We start from the raw sequence: 25,076 nt of genomic DNA, 5'->3' as shown, positions 1-25,076 counted from the left end.
AAACAAAAAACATACTCCCTAGTGCTCCGAGAGAAGTACACTTATTTTTTTCTAGCCTGATGAGAGAAATATTTGCCCTGAAATAGCTATAGAAAATCAGAGGCTTAACCCCGGTATCTTCCCCAGTGTCCCCATGCCCCTCCCCCCAGTCTAGAAGCCCTGGAAAGCAGGAGAGGGCTGAAGCCTGGTGTGGAGGGAACCTTGGCCACAGGGCAGGCACCACTCATGGCAATGGGGAAGAGAGCCACAGGAATCAAGAGAATAGTCTCTTCGTGGACTCTTTGGCTAAGTTTAAGAAAAATCTTAAACTTTGGAAACTAACAGTGGACATTTTATTATTATAATCATGATCTTAATAAAGAGCTCTAGGGGCAAGTGAGCCCAGTCAGTGTCTGGGTGGGTGAGAGATTCTTCTCTCACCTTGAGCTGGCATTGGAGAGGATGAAAGTAGGAAGAAGCCTGGCTACAGAACTGGAAATCGACATCAGAGGTGGAAGGATGTGGAAATGATTTTGAAATACTTCACAGGCAGCAGTCTTCATTACCGGATGGGCTTTGCCTGCGATTGTGCTGTGATTTCTAGACTGTTGGGAAGGCTAGTATGACCGAATTCATTGAGTCATTTGGCCGAGGGCCTGAGTCATTCCTCTTGCTGCTGTGCTGTGATCAAAGGAAGTACAGAGACATCAGAGACGGACGCTTAAGCCTGTTCCTGGAGAGCTACTCTGGACTGGGGAATAATGAGTCGGCTTTTAAATCTCACCTGCTGTTCACTTGAGAACTCAGGATGAAAATAGTTATGAAATGCACAGATCTTTATGCTGTTACCTGATGCTGAAAATAGAACGAAATATTTTTAAATGAACAGAATCATAGTCAAAAAATGGACTGTTGGTTTTTGCAGTCTTGCTGCGTTCCTTTTGGTCCTGAGGGTTGTCTTTTTCAGTATTTGTATAATTTAATTTATCTTTGCAGAAACCTGCTCCACCCAAACCTGAACCTAAACCAAGAAAAACATCTGCTAAGGTAAGAGGTGCTCCCTCCCCCACGTTGGCTTTTTGAACAATGAATAAATTAGGATTCCATATCTAAAACTCATCCAAGGAAAGATCACATTTATGGATTCAGGCTAAACGTATGACTAGAAAATTGTCGCCATTGTTAACAGTCTTTCTCAAAAGACATAAAGCACGGTTTTATGCTTTACCTGGAGTGTGTTTCCCATTCGGTCAATAAAGGCGAAGGAAGTCAGAGCGTGTTGCTCCGAGAAGCCTCACGTCCAAGAGGGCTTTGGTAGCAGCATGCAGCTCACATGGTGGCTGGGAAGGCATGAGGCTGGGCCCTGGCAGCACAGCGGCCAGCAGCTCCAGGGGTTGGGGGAGGGGATCTGACTTCCTGTAACTGGTCTTGGGCTAGGCTGATGACTCGTCATACAATAATTAATACTGGCAAACAATTAACATCAGCAAACATTTATGTGGCTCTTCTATGCTAGACCCTGTTCTAATTGCTTTTCTTATGAAGCCCTCACATCAGTCCTACTGAGGTAGGTACACACATCCGGTTTTGAAAAAGAGGAGACAAGCACAGAATTATTAAGAAACGTATCCCAAATAGTTTTTCTGTGCTCTGCCCTTCAGAGCGTTGTTGTGAATTGTTTGAAAATGGGGGGCACCTGGGTGGCTCAGTCGGTTAAGCGTCTGCCTCTGTCTCAGGTTATGACCGAGCCCCACCTGGGCTTCCCTGCTCAGCGAGGAGCCTGCTTCTCCTTCTGCCCCTCCCCCTGTTCGTGCGCGCGTGCGCTCTCTCTCTGGCTCGGTTTCCCTCGCGCGCGTGCGCACTCTCAAATAAATAAATAAAATCTTCATTAAAAAAAACTACGTGTATTTGTGGCATGAGTAGATGATTCTGGCGCAGAACTCACTTCTGTGGCTTCGTCTTAAAAACAAGAACTTCTCTTCACACGGGGCTTCATTTTCAAGCATTTTCTCAGCCTTCTGGTCCCTCGAGCCCCACGGCCCGACGTGAGGAGTTTCTCTTGCTGGTTTCTGCCCTGGCTTCCGCCTCGTCCTTCAGTCCCCACTGCTGCTGCTCTCCGCGGCAGAACCACTTCTCTGTAGCGAGAGAGGAGGCCCACGGAGCAAATACACGAGGAGAACCCCCCTCTTTTCCCCAGAAGAGAACGTCAGTGGACAGTCTGAGCAGCCCGTTAGCATTTTCATAGAGCCCCGGTGTAACTCACTTGAAGCCCCGCGGAATCGGTTCCCTCCCCCCCCTCCGTGGGCCGTGGCTCCGCTTCACCCTGGGTTTGCACGAGGCCGACGGGTTTTCACTGACCGCACACCCTGGCTAACATGCTTTGTTTCCCTGTGCTTTGACCCTCTGTTAGAAAGAACCGGGAACAAAGGTTAACAAAGGTGCTAAAGGGAAGAAGGAGGAAAAGCAAGAAGCTGGAAAGGAAGGTACTGCACCATCTGAAAATGGTGAAACTAAAGCTGAAGAGGTACTTTCCATGAATACCTCCCACTGATTGACTCAGTGTCTTAAAGGAAACTGCTCAACGCTTCAGCCGGTGATAGCACGTTCATAATGTCTCTCTTTATTGCCCGTAATGTTATTGCAGATCCTCATCTCTCGCTCAACTGTTAATGTCTCAGCCTCCAGAGGTGCCCCACCCAGCACACTGTCAGTAAAGGGGCAGATCGAAACAGTGAGAGTTAAGGGTACAGTAGAAAATTCTGCATGTTTGCAGTGACTAGAAGCACATAGTAGTGTGGTGTTTTGTATAAGAGCAGTGGGAGCTTGCAGGTAAAGCTTCTGCGGCCGTTTGAAAAGCAGAAAGCAATCAATGCCGCAGAGCGTTTGCGTACTGTATTCCCGCCTTGTCTGTTCTACACCCAGAGCTGAAATAGGTTTTGCACTAGAGCTGCTAAAAAACAGATGTTCAAAGCGTGTGTGTGTTGGTTGGGTAGACTTTTCCTTGGCTTCTAGTAGCTTTAATAGTAACTGTGTCTCTTTTTTTCCCTTTCTTTTTCACAGGCACAGAAAACTGAATCTGTAGATAACAAGGGAGAATGAATTGTCGTGAAAAATTGGGGTTGATTTTATGTACCTCTCGGGGCAACTTTTAAAAGCTATTTTTACCAAGTATTTTGTAAATGCTAATTTTTTAGGATTCTACTAGTTGGCATACAAAAATATATAAGGATGGACGTTTTATCTTCTCATAGTCGTGCTTTTTGGAAATTTCCATCATCCTCAAGTGAAATAAATACCAGTTTGATATTGGAAGCTGTGTGTAAGATTGATTCAGCATTCCATGCGCTTGCTTTAAAAATCGAGTCCTGTGCATACTGTGGTGTTTTTTCTGTGCGTATTTAAATTTTTCACGCAGTTTTTCTAGAGCAATAATCAGTGGTGCTTTTGTACCTAGGTTTTATGTGATTTTAATGAAACGTGGATAGTTGTGGCCACCTGCTGACTATTTGTGGTTTAAAATAAAAGGTTTTCTTGCCTGCAAAATACCTGCCTCTTTAGTGTCTTTACTAAACTTGGGCAGTGTTTCACTTTGTTGTTGCAGAAGATGTGAAGAATAGTTACAGTTTGTGCCATAACGGTATCTCTAATAAGTCAAACAGGATTATTTCTTAATTGTTGGGCCTTTAAAAATGTTATTATTTTAATAAAGCCATCTATGAGTGCTAGCGTGGAAGAATTACATCTAAAACACTTGCCAGAAGTGGTCAGCAATGGTCACCATATAATAAACTTAACAAAACACTACTTTTTAAAAGGTCTTAACAAACAGAATAGAGTTCTGTTAAACCAGAGCTGGTGAAAAACCATCAACGAGGGCTGAACCTTGAAAATCTGTCACTTTTGGGACGCCTGGGTGGCTCAGTCATTAAGCGCCTGCATTCGGCACAGGTCATGATCTCAGGATCCTAGGATCAAGCCCCACAGTGGGCTCCCTGCTAGGCGGGGAGCCTGCTTCTCCCTCTTCCTCTGCTGCTCCCCCTGCTTGTGCATGCGCACGTGCTCTCTCTCTCTGTCAAATAAAATTTAAAAAAAAAGAAAAAAATCTGTCACTTTCAAAATACACTAAATCACATTTTACTAAAATACTTTCGCATTTGTTGAGGACTTCATCACTTTGAAACTCTTTACCCAGCATGACCACATTTTAGCCTTGCATCAACCGAAGAAAGGAGGGGGCACAGGTAATGGTAGAGCTCCTTTCTAGGCTAAGAAATAGGGACTTGGATATATATGCCTTCAGGAATGAGCAAAACCAGGATTCGAACCTGGTCTTTTGAATTTTAAACATAGCCTGTCTTGGTCTGTTTGGCTGCTGTAACAAAATACTACATGTTGTCTTATAAACAAGAGAAACTTATTTCTCACTGTTGTGGACACTGGAAGTCTAAGCTCAAGGTGTCAGCATGGTTAGGTGAGGGCTGGCTTCCAGGTTGCAGACTTCTCATTATGTCCTCCCTTAGCAGAAGGGGCTAGGGAGCTCTCTGGAATCTCTTTCCTAAGAGTAGTAATCCCATTCATGAGGGCTCCACCCTCTTGGAAGCACCTCCCAAAGGCCCCACTTCCTAATACCATCGTCTCTGGGGGTAGGATTTCAACATAGGAACTTGGGGGGATCACAGGCGTTCAGACCATACCGGGGTCCTCTTTCTGGAAGGACATAGGAGTGCCAGGGACAGAGGAATTACTTTGTCAATGTAATTTTTTTATTTCTTTGCGTTCCTGAGAAGTTTGGAGACTGCATGAGCACCCCAGGAAAGCTGAATTCTAGGGAGTCCTCTTAGATGAAGACTTGAATCTTTTAAGATGGAAAGTAGCACCTGCACTGTTTAGGACTCTCTTGCAGCAAGCCCTTTGTTCCTCGGGGCCTTAGCCTATAGTGGAGGGCTCAGAACTTGTGTAATTGTCCCAAGTCTGTTGTGAATCAACTGCCTTTACCAGCCATATTATGTACAGACTAGTCTTATTCATAGTTGTTTTTGGCTTCTCATTACAAAATGCACCTTAATTCGTGTTGGACATGCTGAACACCACTTTTACCCAAAGGAAAATAGCTGTACCCTGTGAATGCTGTATGAAAATATTTTCAGTGTGCAGTCAGTACACAGTTGAACTATATTGCTGGCTTGCTTCCAGTTCACAAATGCAGTATAAACTTCACAGGTCTACTTTTTAAACAATGACAAAAGTGCTACAAGTTATATTTTTAAAATAGACATAACAATAGTACATAAAGAGAGAGGTCAAAGTCCTCCTTTCTCCCACTCTTGTGTCCTAGAGGGAACACCGCACACCGTTTTCTCTCTCTCTCTCTCTCTCTCTCTGTATATATATATATACACACACACATATATATATGAACATACATGCACACACACATATGCACATGTAATTTTTAAAGGAGAGAGTATTATATACATTCTATTTTGAACTTATTCAACCAATAAATTATAGTTGGAGATAAAGATTATTTCTAATACTGCAGTGCTGCCAATGATACTGCAATAAACATTCTTAGGCACAAAGCTTTTGCCTACTTAGATATTTCTACTCAACTAAATAATTTCCTAGAAGTGGAATGTCTGGATCAAAAGAAGTGTACATTTGACATTTTGATTATTGCCAAAAAGTTGTACCCATCCACTTCCATCAACAGCATATAAATGCCATCTTCTTACCTTTGCCAGCAGTCTTATTTTGGTCAGCCTAGTAAATGAAAAATAATGTCTCACTGCTTTAATTTTAGATTTATTACCAGTAAAATTGAACTTTTCATATATTTAGTGGTCATTTGAATTTCTTCTGTGAGTTATGAGGTTTTACTACTTTTCTGTAGGGAATCAGTATGTTTTAATAATTCGTGAAAAAATATCATTATTCACAATGACCACTGAAGCTATTTTATTCCAATACACAAAGATCAGGGATTCTTAAGTCATTAGTATGTGTCTACTAAAGTTTATGGGTATTGGGGCACCTGGGTGGCTCAGTTGGTTAAGCATCCAGCTCTTAATCTCAGCTCAGGTCTTGATCTCGAGGTCATGAGTTCAAGCCCCGCATTTTTAAAAAATAAATAGTTTATGGGCATTATCATTACCATATTAACAAAGTGAGGGAATACTGTAGAGCAGACAACTACCAAAATAACATAAGAGCCCAAGTTTGGTTCCCCATAATTTGACCTGATGGATACACTGCCTGCAAACAGATGGAAATTTTGGTCATACCCATGACTGCCATGTTGCTTACCCCAGCAGTGAACTTATACATGTTATAAAGTGGCCTCCTTCTCCAAAACACCTGTCTGCTAATCTGATGGAAAAATCATAACCCTATGAATCTACGATGACTGAGTCATTGGCATCCCCTCTAGTTAAGCAATGCGCTGCTTGTATAATCATACATGCTAGTCCTAATATTCTCCCTGGAGTTGGCCCCATGGATTGTGGTGGGATAAGAGCGGGCTCGGAGACAAGTGGCCCTGAAATTCCCATTTTTAAGTCATGTGAAAAGATAATCTGAAAGTCAAGTCCAACACTAGATGAACTGTCCCATAAAATCTTGAATGTACATTTACATAATTAAGGAATTTCAAACAAAGGCTTTTTTTCCTGTCCCCAAATTTTAGGGGACTTCACTCTTGGCTCGAGGTACAAGCACTACCCTTTTGCCAACCCAGCAGGCATAGGGAAGTCATCTCCACTTTTAGCTGTCACATATGCTAACATGTCTTCGGAATGCTTTTCACTTAATCATGAGTTCCAAAATTTTATTATTATTTTCTATTTATTATTTTATTCAGAATGTTGATTTAAATCTCCCAGAAAAATTTTAATGATTAAGATAATAGTTATAACTTACTTAATGCCCTGTGATAAGTACTTTATGTAAATTAATTTGGGAGAAAACTTATGAATTCTGTATTTTAATGTTCTCATCCCCTAGTGAAATGAACCCAATTTTCCAGTGCCAAATAGAGCTCAGGCTAATTTAAAACTGCAAAGGAAACTTTGTGGTTATCTCTCCTACACGGGAGAAGAGAAAGTCTTTGAAATCCAAGTTTTAAAATGATATTTATATATAAACTTCATGACTTTGAATTAAGCAATGGTTTATTAGGTATGACACCAAAAGTACAAGCAACCAAGTAAAAAAATCAGCATCACAAAAATTTTAAGAAAGAAAAAAGCCAAAAACATCAGGAAACAATCCTGATGTCCATTAATTGATGAGTGCATAAACAAAATATAGTAAGTATATCCATACAATGGAAAATTAGTCAAGAAAAGGAATGAAGTACTGATATGCTACCACATGGATGAAACACCATGCTAAGAGAAAGAAGGCAGTCACCCAAAACCACTGATTATAGGATGTCATATATATGCAATGTCCCAAATGGGCAAATCCATAGTGGTAGAAAGTAGATGCGTGGTTATCAGGCACTGGAGGGAGGAGAAAGTGGGGAATGGCTGCCAATGGGTACAGAGTTTTCTGTTTTGGAGTGATGACAATGTTCTGGAATAGTAGTAATGGTTGCACAACCTTGAAAATATACTAAAACCCACAGACGTGTACACTTAAAAACTGACGTTTGCAAGGCTACTGTAAGCACAGGACTTAGAATCAGGAGGTCTGGTTTTAAATCTCAGCACTCTCTCTCACTAATTGTGTGAAACCCGACAGGTCATTTAACTTCTGCCTCTCAGTTTCTCATCCTCAAAATAGAATTAATATCTGTCTGACAAAGCTGTTAGGATCAAATGAGACGGTCACTGTGAAATCACTTAGCGCAGTGCCTAAAATACAGTAGGTTTTCCGTAGATGCCAACTGAACTGAAATTGGGTGAATACAAAGGAGCCGAGTAGGCATAGATGAGTGTATATCATGTATGTTCGTTGTAGGCAGTCAGCCTCCAGTCAGTCTCCTTTGAATAGTGCAAAAGGAAGAATCGTGTTCCACTTAGAAGGCAATATAGTGTAATGGTAAAACTTATGAACTCTGAAATCAGACTGCCTGGGTTCAGATCCTCGTTGTTACTTACTGGCCGTGTGACCACGGGCAGATTACTCAGTCTCTCTATACTCAGTAGATCTTAGAGTTCTCACCTGTAAACAGAAATAAAAATAGCACCTACTGTCTAGGGTGTTATATGTTAATGGTACAAAGTAAGTGTTCAGGAAGTATTATATTTGGTCGAAACATGAAGCAGATGAGATGTTAGGTCCTGGAAGAAGGGATCATTGTCTCATTCTCCTTTGCGACATATAGTAGAGGCCTAATGGATGTGGTCTTCCAGAGACAGGGAAGAACCAAGTTCAGGGTTGTTACCATTGCTATGTCCATCTCCAAATTAAGCTAATTGGATGGTCTAACTCAAATATACAAAACACAATTCGGGCCAGTCTTCCTTGAAATTAACATAAAAATTAAACCATCTTTATTTCACTTAGTTTGTATTTAAGCTAACGCCTTTTAAAACACCAATACCATAACTTAAAGAACATTTTTCTGTTGGTTGTGGTATTATTCTTATAACAATGCCTATTTAAGCTGTATACTCACATACTTTTAATTTAGACCCAACTTCACTTTTCTAGAAAAATACACTACAATAGGTAATGCCTTTATTTCCAGATCACAAAGCACTTAACAATTAAACAGGGAATACTCGCTTAGAGGTAAATACACCTGGACCTAGGTTAATGGGTCTTGTTGAGTTCCTTGAAGCCAAATCATCAACTCTGAAGATGGGAAGAATACCTGAGGTCATCTAGCTCCTCTCCGATGTGGCTTGATTCCCCTTTATAACAGAACCAACAAAGAGTTCCTCAGACTTACATCTGGTCATAAAAGAGTTATCCCTCAAACATCTCCAAGACTTAGTACTTTCTCATTGTTGAGCCAAGAATCATCTCCTTGTACATTTCACCAGGTCCAGGGACACACAGAACTAATTAATTCTTCACCCAGCAATCCCTCAAACATCTGAAAACACCCCTGCCTCAGAAACACCTCGGTCTCTCTCACACATCCTTAGGGATTATGGTCAGAGGACATAGACCTTTTTTAAAAATATAATGCATTTAAATTAGTCTCATAAATTCAGATAGTTGAGAAATGCAAGCAGAAAATTTTCAAAACAATGACATTAGGTTGAACTATATGAAATGCCTATCTTCTCCTGTCCTACAGACCTTCAAAAACAGTGATTCCATATGGTTCAACCTATACTTTTCCTCAGTTTTTCCCCCTTTTGGAAGCTTGATTAATGAGTTCATCCTGATGTCTAATAAGAATGTTTACAGGGCAAAGAGCACTTTGGGACTGCACCAAATAGTGTCTTCCAGATTTATCCATTCATCAAAAATACATTCAACATCTAAATGCTGGGCATTTTGCGAGGCACTAGGGATTCAGTGGTGAGAAGGTCAGTGTCCCTACTCTTAAGGAGCTTAGAATCTAGTGGAAACCAACATTAATTACTTAGTAACACATATAAATGTGTATTTACAAGAGCCATTACAAAGTTCTAATCTCCTCATGGTAAACCCTTCATGTAGTTCCTCTAATGGACTCCATTTTGAGAAAGATGTTAGCCGCAAACAATCCCGCAAGAAACTAGGCCAACTTATTGAATAGCATCTTTAAAGTATTAATTCACCTGGTTGCTATAAAGTGCCTGTGAAAAATAACAATTTGGGCTTGGCATAATGAATATTTAGTTGTTCTTCCAGGAAATAATTGGTCCTGAGTACTTCTCATGGCTCTTCCACTGATGTCTTTTTGACTCAAAGACCCCAGTCACACAAATCACTGGGGGAATTTGAATGCCTCTACAGGTGAGACAGATTTTTGAAGGAATAGAGGATGGGAGGAGAGTGGCCTCAGAGCGGGGAATCACAGAACTGGATTGGCCTTTGTGGGCATCTGATGTAGCTTTCCTCTTAGAGCCAAGTCTCCTTTGAATTCTAAAAATATTGCTTTTTTTTTTCTGCACAGTTTTTGAGGTCTTTTAATAGTAGGCTCTAAATCAGAGTAAGGGGATTTTAAAAATATATGTTTACTTTCTGTGATGGAATTCAATTTAAGAAATTGGTGATGAATGGGGCACCTGTTGGCTCAGTTAAGTGTCCAACTCTTGATTTCAGCTCAGGTCACGATCTTAGGGTCATGAGATCAAACCCCACATCGAGCTCTGCACTGAACATGGAGTCTGCTTAAGATTCTCTCCCACACCCCTCTCTTTCCCCCTCTAAAAAAAACTAAAGAAATTTTACAAAAGGAATTGGTAATTCATGATACGCTTAAAAACTGGTTTACTGAGCACATACAGAGTCCCAGGAGCTGCACTGACCTAGCAACCATCACGCAACTACCGTGTTCTGAGAACGTTGCTACAGAAGTACTAACAAACCCAAAAAGAGATGTGAATTTTGGCTTTGCTCTTAGAGATAAAACAGGCCTTGGCTATATGCATTTCTGCTGGTTTTTTTTTTTTTTCCTCTAAGAAGTTGAATACTGGTTCATCAAAACTGAGCTTCAGTAAAATCCTCCATTAATCAACAACTGTTGAATGTCTACAATGTGTCCCATGGTGGATCGCAACAAAAGGAAACTGTACTGACCTTTCCTGTCACAGTGCGCTGCTTTTCCCATGCATTCTCATAGCACCTTTCCTGATTTATATTCCATACTTATTTTATTTGTCTGCTACTGTAAAATGATGTTTCCTTGTCTATTTCCTCAAGTAGAACTTGAGCATCTGGAGGCAGGGAGTTTTTCATCCTTATTCTCCAAAGCACCTAACTGGTGCTCAGTACATAGTAGATACTTAATGAATGTTTATTGAAATGTTTAGGTGAACTAAATTAAACGTCCAAACTGCTCTCTGCACTTTCAAAGTACTACTGACCTCAAAGGAAGGCAAAACTATGGCACATAAAAGAGGAAAAGACTCTAGCATGCAATATTAAGGGTTAAACATGTTCAGTTCAGAACTATCTTGAGCAGCCGTGGGAAGGTTCAATGGTGGGAAAAGCAGAGGGCTCTTGACTTCTTAAGGAGTCCTGGATGAGCCAGAGAGGAGCAGAAGGACCTGTCAGACAAGGGAACAGCCTTGAAGAAGGCTAGAGTCAAATATATCTGGAGTAGGTTCATCTCCCAAAACTATGTTTCGGATACCTGAATAAATTGATTAGCCATTGCCTGCTCCCTTTCTTCTGTAAAATGATTGGGTTAGATTTGATTAATAGCTTATAAAGCCATTTTTAAAGCAGTAAGATACCAATAATTCTCTCTTGATAGTGGTGGGGGAAACTGCAGGGGGTGTATGACTCACCCTCTTGGCCATCACCTCATCCCTTGGGGCAGCTCCTAATGTTCATTGACTGAGCCCATGGAACACTATTTGAAGACTATCGAACCAGGGGATCTCCTAAGGCCTGGGTGACCAGATGACTCCTCCTCCCAACCGGCAACGTGCCCAGTTTGTGCAGAAAGACAGGGATACATGATGACTGGAGTAGAAGGTTGATGGTGGGAAGCAGAGAGAACTGAGACTAGGAACATAAATCACTCAGCACTGTGCCTAGCACACAGTAACAACTCAGGAAATGTGGTGTAAATGTATGGGGGAATGTGATATTGTAGGCTAGGAATGTGAGGTCTGCATGGTCACAGAAGCACTGAATGGCAGTCACCAGTGTTTGGACCTGATTCGGCAAGAAACACGGAGCCACCCTGGATTCTTCCACAGAGATGAGACGGGATGAGCACAGTGTCCAAGGAAGAGGAGTCTGGCAATTCACTGGGCTCCTCAATCACCCCAAATTTTCCCTTTAATTGGAATATAGTCTGGACAATGCATTTTACAGAATTATTGTTCATTTTTTAAGGTGTAAAATGGTATTATAGTTATTCTTAGGAAATAGATTCTGAAGTGTTTTAGGGATGAAGGGTTGTGATAACTGCAACGTTTTCAAATAATTCAGATGCATACACACATATGTATACATATATCCATCTACGTAGATACAACAAACATGGCAAAATATTAATTGTCAGATCTAGTGGTCGGTATACAGGAACTCCTTGTACTATTTTTTTCTGTATGCTTGCATATTTTCATAATAAAAAGTTGGAAAAGAAGTGGGGAAACAGTGTTTTTCTTTGATCTTCTTACAGAAGAAAGAGAACAATTAATAATGATAATCAATAACGATACTCATACCCATTAGGAGAGTACTTACTCTGTGATGGATTGTAAAGTAAAAAGACTGGCCTGACCCAAAGCTCCTGAGAAGTAACCTTTAAATTCTTGGAATTTCCCAAGTGATAGAAGTGTTTTTGTTTTTCCTGGTGGGCCCCGTGGGCCATGGGTATCAGTCCAAACTGGGGTGGGAAGGGTGAGGTAAAAAGACTAGAGACTGATGGGCAGTCAATCAATCAATCAACCATGCCTATGTAATAAAGCCCCAATAAACACTGGCCAGCAAAGCTCTGGTTAACACCCCAGCTTGGCAGTGCTCCCTGTGTATGACCACACATCTATACCAGAAGGGTAAGACATCCTGAGGAAAATGGAAGCTTTGCCTTTGTCTCCGCCCTATGTGTCTTTTCCTATGGCCTGTTCTAATTTGTATCCTTGCCCTTCATAAATCATAACCATGAGTGTAACACACTTTCAGTGAGTTCTGTGAATCCTTCCAATTTTATCACATTATCAGCCCCGGGAGTGGTTTTGAGAATTCCACAAACTTGCAGTTGGTCTCAGAAGAGAGGACAGTCTTGGGAATCGTACCCTTAGACTTTGCAGCGTGGCCAACACCAAGCTCCGACGTTCTCCTTAGTACTTTTGCATGCGTATTTAATACTCATAACCGAAACATTAATGAATTGCAGTAGGACCTACGATTTGGCCGATTTCACAGAAAAGGACACCTAGGGACAGATAACTAAATTGCCCGAGATTATACAGTGAGTACATGCTGGAACCGGGATTTAAACCCTGGCAGGCCGTGCCAGGGCTAGTGCATCTTGTGGATAAGGAAACAAGTCTCCATCAGGAATACGAGTGAAAGGAATTCCAGAGTACATAGGTCCAGGGAGCAATGTCGGTTGAGTCCTGTGTCCTCGTTCTCTAACTGCAGAAATGTAAAATAATAATAATGGACCTTCAGAATGAACACCCTGAGGCACAGCAAGACACTGCCCCGAAAGAAAGATTCAGTGATGTGTAATACTACACACTTTGTTTTCTAAGGCCATTAAGTGGACTAATTAATTTTATAAAGAAGTCCAAGAGTCCTAACAGAATGGGCTTTCTCATAAACTTTCCCCTTACCCAAGCAGCAAGACCTCCACATTCTCTGACCATTCTAGTTAATAGGAGGCCTGCTGTAAAATTTCAGTGGCATGGAAAAAATGCTTTAAAAGAGAGAGCAGTCCCACACCTCTCTCCACTAATTGATAGTTGACAATAATCCAAATCTAAATGACATGTGCTTCAGAATTCAAAAATAGGAATGGCAAAAATTTCAATACCCTAAAGAAATTATATGAGGAAAGATCTGTCTAACAAGTGAAGCTCCTATATTCTTCTTTTGCAAAATTCAAAATGTCCAATAGGAAAGGTCTAATTTTAACAAGCCACAAATTCCAAGAATTTGCAAGCACTTTGGTAATTTTGTAAATCGACTAGCTGAATATGCGTTAAATTTTAATCAAATTGTTACAAAAGCTTCCAAATGGTACTATATAGGTGCAAGCAAAAAGTGTGAATGACTCTCTGCAGTAGTCACCAAAGTCGGGCATTTGCTCTTTGAATATGTGCATTGATGTGTGAACAATGCCCTTACACAGGTTGCGAGGATGCTATTCTTCTCTTGCCACCCCCAAAAAGCCTGGAGGTAAGCAATTCACTAGTGGGGGGAAAAAATTAGGCAATGCCAAGAGTACATAAAAACAAGAGAGATCCAAGAGATTAAACCTCTGGAGCTGCTTTATTCTGCTAACTGAAGCCTAATGGCCAAACGAATCTCTTAAGAGGTTTTAGTTTGTGCCCCTCTATGGAATTCCTTAAGTGGCTTATATTTCATCTAAAACAGAAAACCCACAACTCCAAACAATGTATCTTGAGATTATGCTTTGCTCTGATCTCAACTATAATCATTTTCTGATTTTTTCTATCATTAAAAAAATTTGATTCTAAAATACAATTACGCACTGTCCTAAAACATTACGTAGGAAAGAAAAAAAAAGAAAGAAAGAAAGAAAGAAATCACACATCACCATAAGGAAACAGGAAATGGTGTTTACATGTAGTCTCACGTATAAAATAAAATAATCAAAGTGCCTATAGCATAGGGATGTTGTGAAGATTAAGTGAATTAATATTGTTAAAGGGCTTAGGACACTACCTGGCACATAGTAAGCTATATAAGTTTGTTTAATATGATTTTTTACCACAAGCAAAAGAAACTTTTCAGACACAAAGAGAATAAAGTGAGTGAACATCAGAAACCTGGCTTCGTCCTCCTTAAAAGTAATTAAGTACCATGAGGCTGTTCTGGAGGCAGAGAGAATTGAGGTACAGTGGGAGAAATGTGTTTCCAGCAAGTCTTAGCTAAGTGTGTTATTCCTTGGTTTATTTTCATTATATGAGTTTTTAGATTCTGCATACTTTGAAGTTTGCCTCAAGGGAAAAAGTTGAATTGGGACTCTTTGTGACTAGAATCTTTGGCCTGGAAGGTTGGCACCTTCAACTGTTTCTCATGCCAAGCCTTTGAGATTCTGTTCCCGTTCCAAAAGCTGACAGGAGCTTCCTTGCAAGTTTTTCTAAAAGAAATGAATGAGACTAAACTCCAACAGATTTCTGCCTTTATGGACCCTTAACTAGCCTAATTAGCTTGGTGAATTAACAGTACGAAGGCCAGAATGCAGAGTGCAGCAGGCCCCAGCGCTGGGGGTGGAGACATAGGAGGCCCCACAGATGACGAAGCGAGACCAGTCCTATGGCCAGTGGGGGCCACTCAAGAAAGGCCGCCGTGGGGAGACTGCAGAAAAGCTGCTGCCGTCTTTTGGCTGACTGCACAGGAACATGGATTTTGAACTATGAGCCATGCAAACTTCTATCCAGAAAAAGATTTTGTAATGCCAAACCTAGTGAGCCTAAGATCTTACATCATTTCTACTTTGGGCTTGAAAAAAAGAAGGACGATTTAAGGTGGTTCTGAGTAGCTCTGTTCCAGCCCCAAAGGGAGGGAGAAATGACGGACAATGGAAAGTATCATTAAGCAGTGACAGAAGGGACCCAGGTCAAATCCAAAGGAGAACTTCCAGGCCTTCTCAGCACAGCTGTACTAGACCCGGTCAGAGGCACCCACTTTGTATAACAAATATTTGTTAACATCCCCTTTATTATACTGAACTAATGTCTATAGATAATATACCTATCGGCATAATTTTTAAAACCCACCATTCTTCCACAATGTAGAAGAATTTAAAAGAAATCTATAATAGACTATTTCTATATGTAAATGTTTGACCATGACTTAACAAGAAGACATAATGAAGTAGATAGCTGCACAACAGAAGTTTAGGTATAAGAAAAATCACACGTATTTGGTGAATGAGCGACACAGTGCCCTTATCCTGGAAACTCTGAAACCGGGGTTAACTGCATTTCTAGTGCGCCTGCAATCGGTGGGCGCAGCGGCTGCACTTGCGCTCGAGGCTCGAATGCGCTGAGGACGCTGCAGCTGGTCGTAGGGGTTTCTGAAATGCTGCCCAACCCTTGTTCAAGTTCCAAACGAGGCACGACGGTCACAAGTGTGCAGAAGGTATTCAGAATATTCAGCGTGTAGAGGCGCGTGGGAGCCTCAGTCAGCTAAGCCTGGGACTCTGGATTTCCGCTCAGGTCATGATCTCAGGGTCATGAGATTGAGCCCCACGTGGGACTCTGTGCTGGGTGTGGAGCCTGCTTGGGATTCTCTCTCTCCCTCTGCCCCTACCCACCACCACCACCCTCTCTTAAAAAAGACAGAAACCAAAAACACAAAAAACTTATGACCAGGACTTTTTTTTTTTAAATCTACGTGAATGTCCAGTGAGGACATGAGAAAGTTGTGAGAGATGTAGGCCAATGCTATGCTGTGTGGCACCGTTCCCACGCTGCAGGATGTCCAGCATCCCTGGTCTCTGCCCAGGAAATGCCAGTGATTTCCTCCAGACCCATCTCAACACCTCCCGGCTTCTGGTCATTGTGACAACTAATGATGACTCCACGAAAAACCCGAATGCCCTCTGAGGGCATGGGATGGCCTCCGTTAAGAAAAACCGGTCTAGAACCTTAGTAACCTCTCGGTAAAGTCAGGATGGAAACGAACCTGGGTGTGAGGTCAGGTCCTAAGAGGTGGGGCCTCTGTTCCTGTTTGGGGGCCTGAGGGTATGGAGGGTACAAATAAGCTTCCTTCTCTATGTTTCTCCATTCCAACTTTTTAATTTTAGTGTACTTTATTTTTTTTAATCAAATGCTTTAGAAGTCAAGTAGTACCTAACAGTTGACCTGCTACACACTTCTCCAGCAGGCCCTTTCCCCAAAGGCATATGCTTTCAGGTATTTCCTCTGCTATTATGCATCCATAATTCTAAATAATGTGTTTTTCTCTCCCTAGGGATTGATGTTTTATATCATAATATTATTAAATTTATATATAATTATAACATTATAATTATATATAATTTTACATATATATAATTATACAATTAAATATAAGTATGTATCATATAATCTATATAATATAATAATATATTATTAAAATCATTTATAATCATAAATGTTATCTATTGGATTTCAAGTAGGGAATATAAACTTTCATGGCCTATGTACAGCATATATTAAAATTAAGCTACTTTCATATAGTGTTTTAAAATTTACAAGTGAGGGGCGCCTTTGTGGTACAGCGGTTAAGCGTCTGCCTTCGGCTCAGGGCGTGATCCCGGCATTATGGGATCGAGCCCCACATCAGGCTCCTCCCCTGGGAGCCTGCTTCTTCCTCTCCCACTCCCCCTGCTTGTGTTCCCTCTCTCTATCTCTGTCGAATAAATAAATAAAATCTTAAAAAAATAAAATAAAATAAAATAAAATTTACAAGTGAGTTTGCACACACATCATTTCATGTGCTCCTCACAGAAGTTGGTTTTTTTTTTTAAGGTTGTGTTTATTTATTTATTTCAGAGAAAGTGTGTGAGTAGGGGGTGGGGGGGTGTAGGGGAGGGAGAGAGGGTGAGGGAGAGAATCTCAAGCAGGCTTCAAGCTGAGGGCACAGCCCCATGTGGGGTTCAATCTCACGACCCTGAGATCATGACCTGAGCCAAAATCAAGAGCCGGGCATTTAACCCACTGAGCCACCCAGGTGCCCCCATCCTCACAGAAGTTTTGATTGGGATGCTGTTAGTGTCGCTCTCATTTACAAGATGGGAAATTGGAAGACAGATAAGTGACATATCCAAGATCTTGACTATAACCCAGAGCCCAGAATGTTTGCTCTTAATAGACTGCTGTGTTCCACCTTGCTTCAACAGCTTATCTGTCTATGGAATGATTCTGCTTAGATTCCCTTCTGACAGAAACTCCTTCAAGGCCCTGTTCCAATGGCACCTTCTTCCTGAAACTTGACTGACCCTCCCCAGGCAGATTTTTTGTCTGTGTGTCCTCCAGCACTTTGTCCATGCCTCCATTATAGCACTCATCACAGTGAATCATAAGTTGTCCTTCTCACACTGCCTGAAGTTGGATCCTGACCTCATCAAAGCCCTGGACGGCTCCTACTTCCCCTGTTTGTCCCCAGAGCTGGCAGGTTGTCAGGCACATGGAAGGCGCTGGCTATCCAGGAATGTGAAGAGGCGTCTTTGTGCTGGGACCTGTGCTAAGTGCTGAGGATACACAGGTGACCAGAACATAACACATTCCCTGGCTTCCAAGCCTCAGTTTAGTAAACAGTGAATACTTGGGTGCTGCTTTCTGGAATGATAGAGGAGAAATGATTTCAATAGGATAGCCACCCAGAGACTGAAGTCCTCTCAGATGTGGCTTGCTTCGCACCTTAAAATTTATAAAAGATTAGCCAAAACAGACTGCAAGAGATACGCAGGGAGGACGAACTAGATTCATGAGGTAATGAAGATCCTGAGAGAGGAACACAGTTAACAAAAGAGGAGGTCAGTAAGGGTATGTTCTTACAAGAACAAAGATGAAAAATGATTTTTAGTGAACAAAAGTGATTTATAAGTAAGGCCAACAGGAGAAGTTTTTATTAATTGAGATGGGAAATTATAAATGTGTGGATTGATATTTTATCTGGAAGAATTTTGAATAGCTTTAACAATAGAGAAAATATCTCCAGCTTTCTAGGTGGTCAAGGAGAAAGGAGGAGAGGAACAATTTAAAGAGATAAGACTTCAGTGCCAATATGATAAGAGAGAAGGAGTAAGATTTAGCAATAAATTAGTAATGGATATGAAATTGAAGGGAGTTTATAAAGTTATCAAATCAAATGGTATTGAGAAATTATGAAGGAAAGAGAGGAGGCTCTGCAGGGGGTAAGTTTTTCATCATCCAGGTGCCTAAAAAGTGATGGCAATGAACACCTAGTAGAAATTACAACAGGTTCTAACTTTCAATGCTATCCCGATCAAAATACCGAGGACATTTTTCAAAGAACTGGAACAAATAGTCCTTAAATTTGTATGGAACCAGAAAAGGCCCCGAATCTCCAAGGAACTGTTGAAAAGGAAAAACAAAGCTGGGGGCATCACAATGCCAGATTTCGAGCTGTACTACAAAGCTGTGATCATAAAGACAGCATGGTACTGGCACAAAAACAGACACATAGACCAATGGAACAGAATAGAGAGCCCAGAAATGGACCCTCGGCTCTTTGGGCAACTAATCTTTGATAAAGCAGGAAAAAACATCCGGTGGGAAAAAGACAGTCTCTTCAATAAATGGTGCTGGGAAAATTGGACAGCTGCATGCAAAAGAATGAAACTTGACCACTATCTCACACCATACACAAAAATAAACTCCAAATGGATGAGAGACCTCGATGTGAGACAGGAATCCATCAAAATTCTAGAGGAGAACATAGGCAGCAACCTCTACGACATTGGCCAAAGCGACCTTTTTCATGACACATCCCCAAAGGCAAGAGAAACAAAAGATAAAATGAATTATGGTACTTCGTCAAGATTAAAAGTTTCTGCACAGCCAAGGAAACAGTCAGAAAAACTAAGAGGCAGCCCACGGAATGGGAGAATATATTTGCAAATGACACTACAGATAAAGGACTGGTATCCAAGATCTACAAAGAATTTCTCAAACTCAATACACGAGAAACAAATAAACAAATCAAAAAATGGGCAGAAGATATGAACAGACACTTTTCCAATGAAGACATACAAATGGCTAACAGACACATGAAAAAATGTTCAAAATCATTAGCCATCAAGGAAATTCAAATCAAAACCACACTGAGATACCACCTTACGCCAGTTAGAATGGCAAAAATAGACAAGGCAAGAAACAACAATTGTTGGAGAGGATGTGGAGAAAGGGGATCCCTCCTACATTGTTGGTGGGAATGCAAGTTGGTACAGCCACTCTGGAAAACAGTGTGGAGGTCCCTTAAAAAGTTAAAAATTGAGCTACCCTATGATCCAGCCATTGCACTACTGGGTATTTGCCCCAAAGATACAGACGTAGTGAAGAGAAGGGTCATATGCACCCCAATGTTCATAGCAGCAATGTCCACAATAGCTAAATCGTGGAAGGAGCCGAGATGCCCTTCAACAGATGACTGGATTAAGAAGTTGTGGTCCATATATACAATGGAATATTACTCAGCTATCAGAAAGAACGAGTTCTCAACATTTGCTACAACATGGACAGCACTGGAGGAGATAATGCTAAGTGAAATAAGTCAAGTAGAGAAAGACAACTATCATATGATTTCTCTCATCTATGGAACATAAGAACTAGAATGATCAGTAGGGGAAGAAAGGGATAAAGAAAGGGGGGGTAATCAGAAGGGGGAATGAAGCATGACAGACTATGGACTATGAGAAACAAACTGAGGGCTACAGAGGGGAGGGGGGTGGGGGAATGGGATAGGCCGGTGATGGGTAGTAAGGAGGGCACGTATTGCATGGTGCACTGGGTGTTATACACAACTAATGAATCATCGAGCCTTACATCGGAAACCGGGGATGTACTGTGTGGTGACTAACATAATATAATAAAAAATCATTAAAAAAAAAAGGAGCATATAAGATATGTAGATATTTCTTATATATTATTACCTATAATGTGATATTATCTATATAAAATTGCTTTAAAATGGAAGATTATAATAAAATATAATTAATAGTGTGGATTACCTTTAGAGTGATAAGTAGGGAGAAGGGATAAAAATATAGAACCTATGCAAAGATCATTAAATCAGTAATACTACAGTTAAAAAAAAAAAAGAAAGAAATTACAACAGGTTCTATATATTACACAGGTTATATCCATAAATGCTATCAAAAGTTATTTGCGTTGACAATCATGCATTTCTTTTCTTTTTCAGCCTAAGAAGGAAAATACCCTCATCAACTTCGGTAAATAACCACAGTTGTAAAAAAGGTATGTGGGGAGTACTATGTTAGCCTAATACTCTTACTCAAAGAAAGAGTTGACTATTTGTAAAGAATAATAATAATAGGCAAAATGATAGATACATACATGTGGTAGGCCTTGACACAAACTTGTCTTAATACTCTGCAAAGAAGTGTTAGTGAGAAAACTAAAGCAACTTTCCTTTGGTCACATAGCTCATTGGGGGCGCCTGGATGGCTCAGCCAATTAAGCGGGTCTGCCTTCGCTCAGGTCAAGATCCCAGTGCCCTGGGATCGAGCCCCTGCTCTACCCCTGCTCAGCACGGAGGCTGCTTCTCCCTCTGCCTTTCCCTCTGCCGCTCCCCCTGCTTGTGCACTCTCTGTCAAGTAAATAAATAGACATTAGAAAAAAAAAAAAAAACCCAACTCAATAGATCTGCTGAGCCAGGCACTGTGTTAAGCATTTTATATATATTATGACCTCTGATCTTCATAATAAATCTAAGGAGAAACTATTACTCCTATTTCATGGATGAAGAAACAGGAACTTAGGAATAATTCTTGCCCAAAGTTGCTAATAAAAGTGTTAGGAAGACTCTCATTAAAGCCCACCTGGTCGCTCTCTTCTATGTGGCACCCAGCAATTCCTCTTCGACAGTATGAGGCGTATCAGTTCTGCAAGGGTATCAGTGTAAAAATGAATTCTAAGTTCCAGAAAGAGCTAGTTAAATAAACCCTCTTTGGTCAAAAAATTATAATCATCATCATCATCACTGATGACAAACACCTGCCATTCTCAAACAGCAGCCACTCAATTTTCATTAATGATACTGAGTTGTGTAAATTCCTCTCACACGGCAGGTTAATGGCTACTTCAGATTCAAAATAGGGGCTCAGTAGAAGGAACAGCAAAAGAAGCTAATTCTTGTGGCTTGATGCAAAGCATGTATTAAAAAGGTAATTTATAAGAAAGGCAGACTGAATGAATTTCAGGTTGAAATAATGAGTGTGAAATTAGGCTTTTAAATCTTAAAGGAAGCTTCAGAGTGACCAAGTGTAATTTCCCTTTGTTGCACATTTTCTTCTTTTATATTAGCCTTTGTTTTAGAATAGCCAGTTATTTATCTTTAGCTGGCTTCTGTAACTAAATAGATTGATTTAAAAGGAGAGAGTTTTAATAAAATACCCCTGCTCCTGATGCATTTGTCTCTCCCTCCACGACATCCTCACGGAGTCCAAGAGCTAGAGAGTAACTTGGGGTTATGCCCTTTCGGGACCAGGTGAAATGGCAATTATCAGTGTGATGGGGTCAGCAGAGGGCCAAATAGCTTTTCCTGAATTAGCATGTGAAAGGAATGTGGGCAAATTAACTGTGTCTGACTAAACTCCACTTTATTTGCTGCTGGTGACATGTTGCTAGAGCCAGATTCATCCCTAAACATGGAACACTTTGGGAATCCTGTAAGAGTTCATTTCACGTTCTTGGTCATTACTCTGCCTATTAATAAAACTCACAGGTATCTAGTACTGATGTATACAGGGCTTTAGTGCTTTACACCTATTATTTCATTCTTACGATAACCCTATGAGATATTGATTCCATCAGGATTCACTCCAAAAAAAAAAAAAAAAAAAAGAGGAACCACTCTAAGTATTTCAAGCAAGGTGGGGTTTAATACAGGGAGTTAGGTGTTTAGAAAATTGTTAGGTGGGCGGGAGGACTAGGCTCTAGACAGGACCGCCGGAAGTAATTTCCAGAGAAATACAGAACTGGCCTAACTAGGAGAGCACTTACCGTCACAGTCACCGAAGCCAGGACATTTACAAACCGTGTCCCAGAACAGGAATCCAAATTCAAAAAGCTGCTACCGCTGCCACAGCTTTTGACACCCAGGCAGCTGGAAGAAGAATATTGGAGCACTGCTGCCGAGGGAGCCTCACGCCTCCGGGATTTTTCATGCCAGCAGTAAAATGGCCAAGTGGGAGGAGAGGATGGCCTCCTCGTGTCTGCTTTCCAAATTTCGAATAAATCCATCTAAATGGATGGGACCTAAATCACAGCCAAACCCCTAGCTGCGAAGGAGTTTGAGAAATGCAGAATTTTAGCTTTTCAACCTCTGAAAGAGAGAAAGGACCCAAGGACAGAGGCAGAACATAAACAAGGTAATCCGCAGTATTAGTCCAGGTGGGGACTGTATCACCATCCTCGTGCCCCTTTGAATAAATAAGGAAACTGAGGAACGGAGAATTAAGCCGATGGCCTCAGGTGACACCAAGGCAGTCTGCTCCAGAGCCTGTGCTCCTAACCACGGGGCCTCTACCGTCTCCTTACAGTCACGTTGTGGTCCTTTGTGCACATAGGCTAAATGAAAGTTCCAGCAACACTGCTCACCAAAGTGAAACTTTTTCAGTGATAAAAAAAATTCCGACAAGGCTAATCAGGAAAAAACCAACGCTATAGTGAGTGGACTGTTGGCTTCTACCTTAATCATGCTAAACCAAATCCACTTAATCAGAGGATTCAGCAAAACTCTGGAACTGTGCTTTTTCAGAATGTCTGACTTTTGATCTAGGTACTATTAGATGCTATTGAAATGGTGTTTCAGCCCGTAGAACCAGACGAATCCCCATTCATCACTAAATTCAAACCAAAATCTCAGAAGTCACCACTACAACGTGACAAGGAACTCTTCCAGAGACAATGGAACCAGACCTCCAGAGAACAACAGAAAACAGCGTGTATCCCCCAGCCCAGAGCTGGTGCGGCTGACACATTGCAGGTGTTTACCAAGCCCATTTTAACCTCCTCTTGGGCCCCTTTATAGTTAGGCTGGGGCATGTAAGTTCTGGCCAATGGAAGTTGGGAAGTAATGATGTACATTATTGCGGGTCTGGCCACCCCTTCTGTGATGACTGGTCCATGTGTCGATGATGGTGGGGTCACAAGATAGAAGGAGCTTGAGCTCCTCCTGAATGACTGTATTTGTAGGGGAGAATCCAAAAGGGCATTACTCTCTGGATAGCCTCAATTTCATGGCATTTTACCTACCTTCTCATCAACTTCATACTCTCCTTTCGAAAGTTCATTCAAGTATTTCCATTCCCTTTGCCTTGCTTCTGCTTCTCAGACCAGAGCAGCAAAGCTGTACACAGTGTTGGAAAAGAAAAAAAAAAAAAGAAGAAGAAGAAGCTAAAATGGAATCAGAAGAAAAGGGCTCTACCTGAAATCGCTAGACCTTTGAAGTCCTTTGGGAGTGTCACCCCTGGAAAAAGTAGCCTCTTCCACGTGCTGAAATCAGATCCCTGGGATGAGATCTCCTCCTGGGATGGAAGCAAGCAGCATGGGAGGACAGTAAGGAGAGAGGACTTGTGCTCACTTTTCTGGGGACCATTGGTGATCACAGCTCAGGACGACCTGGTGAGGGTCCCTTTGTGTGCACCAAAAACATATGAATAGGCAAAACTAGATTCCACACCCCCTCAGAAGAAAACCCTAATGCTCCTTAAAAGCACCATTTATATACACTAGCAAATGCATTCATCGTAGATCACTTTTAGCTGTTCGTTAAACCAAATTCCCTGGGGATATTTTATGTCAATGCTTTGGAAATTAGTCCTTGTTACTTTATGTAATTGAAAACAATAAAGCTAAGTGCTCGTTATACTCTTCTGTAATTTGAAACAGCAACTCCTAACCTCAGGTCCTATCTCTAGGCCCCTCAATGGCCTCAGAGGTAATGATGGGGATCTGTGCATTATTTTCATTATATCAGAAAACCTTACAGGAATGGGACACTTAACTTAAAGCTGTGTGAACTAAATGTCAAGTTTCTATTTTTTCGACTGAGACTATATCAGCTTAGTGTAATAATTGATCATCTCAGAGGACAATTGATAGTTGAACATCTCATGCTATCTTGTCATGCTGAATAGCAGTCATTTAATGTCTTTGATTAATATAAACCCAATGAGACTTTCATAAAGAGCAACCTTAAAGAAATAGGCTCCATGTAGGAAAAATTATTAGCAGTTTAAGAATCTAGCCAAAATGTGGAAACAACCCAATGCCCACTAACGGATGAGTGGATTAGTAAAATATAGTATAGCCATACAATGGAATATTATTCAGCAATAAAAAAATGAAATACTGATACATGGATGAACCTCAAAAAAATGCTTAGTGAAAGAAACCAGTCACAAGAGACCATTTATTATATGATTCCATTTAAATGAAAAGTTCATCAATGCAAATCAGTAGAAACAGAAAGTGGATTCATGTCCTACTTTCCATGTTCTCTTATTTCTACATCTGCTCTTTTATTATATGTATCGCAAATAATGCTGAAAGCTTTCCAAAAGAAGTATTTTTCCATCATAATCA

General features: G+C 41.0%; 1 protein-coding gene across 4 annotated transcripts in view; it reads left to right on the top strand.

Moving 5' to 3' along the window:
* HMGN3 (high mobility group nucleosomal binding domain 3) overlaps nt 1-3,522 on the top strand; it is a 30,741-nt gene extending 27,219 nt beyond the window's left edge. Inside the window, exons 4-7 of one of the 4 annotated variants that reach the window (XM_044387101.3) lie at nt 976-1,026; nt 2,390-2,503; nt 2,624-2,710; nt 3,040-3,522. In XM_044387101.3, coding sequence (XP_044243036.1) covers nt 976-1,026; nt 2,390-2,503; nt 2,624-2,710; nt 3,040-3,078 — 291 coding nt within the window. In that variant the 3' untranslated portion in view covers nt 3,079-3,522. The other 3 variants (XM_026507029.4, XM_026507030.4, XM_026507028.4) reach the window with 3 other exon arrangements.
* The last annotated feature ends 21,554 nt before the right edge of the window (nt 3,523-25,076 follow it).

The sequence above is a fragment of the Ursus arctos genome, unplaced genomic scaffold, assembly GCF_023065955.2.
Source record: "Ursus arctos isolate Adak ecotype North America unplaced genomic scaffold, UrsArc2.0 scaffold_29, whole genome shotgun sequence".
NCBI classification, from domain to species: Eukaryota; Metazoa; Chordata; class Mammalia; order Carnivora; family Ursidae; genus Ursus; species Ursus arctos.
This window is presented reverse-complemented; position numbering and strand designations above follow the sequence as displayed.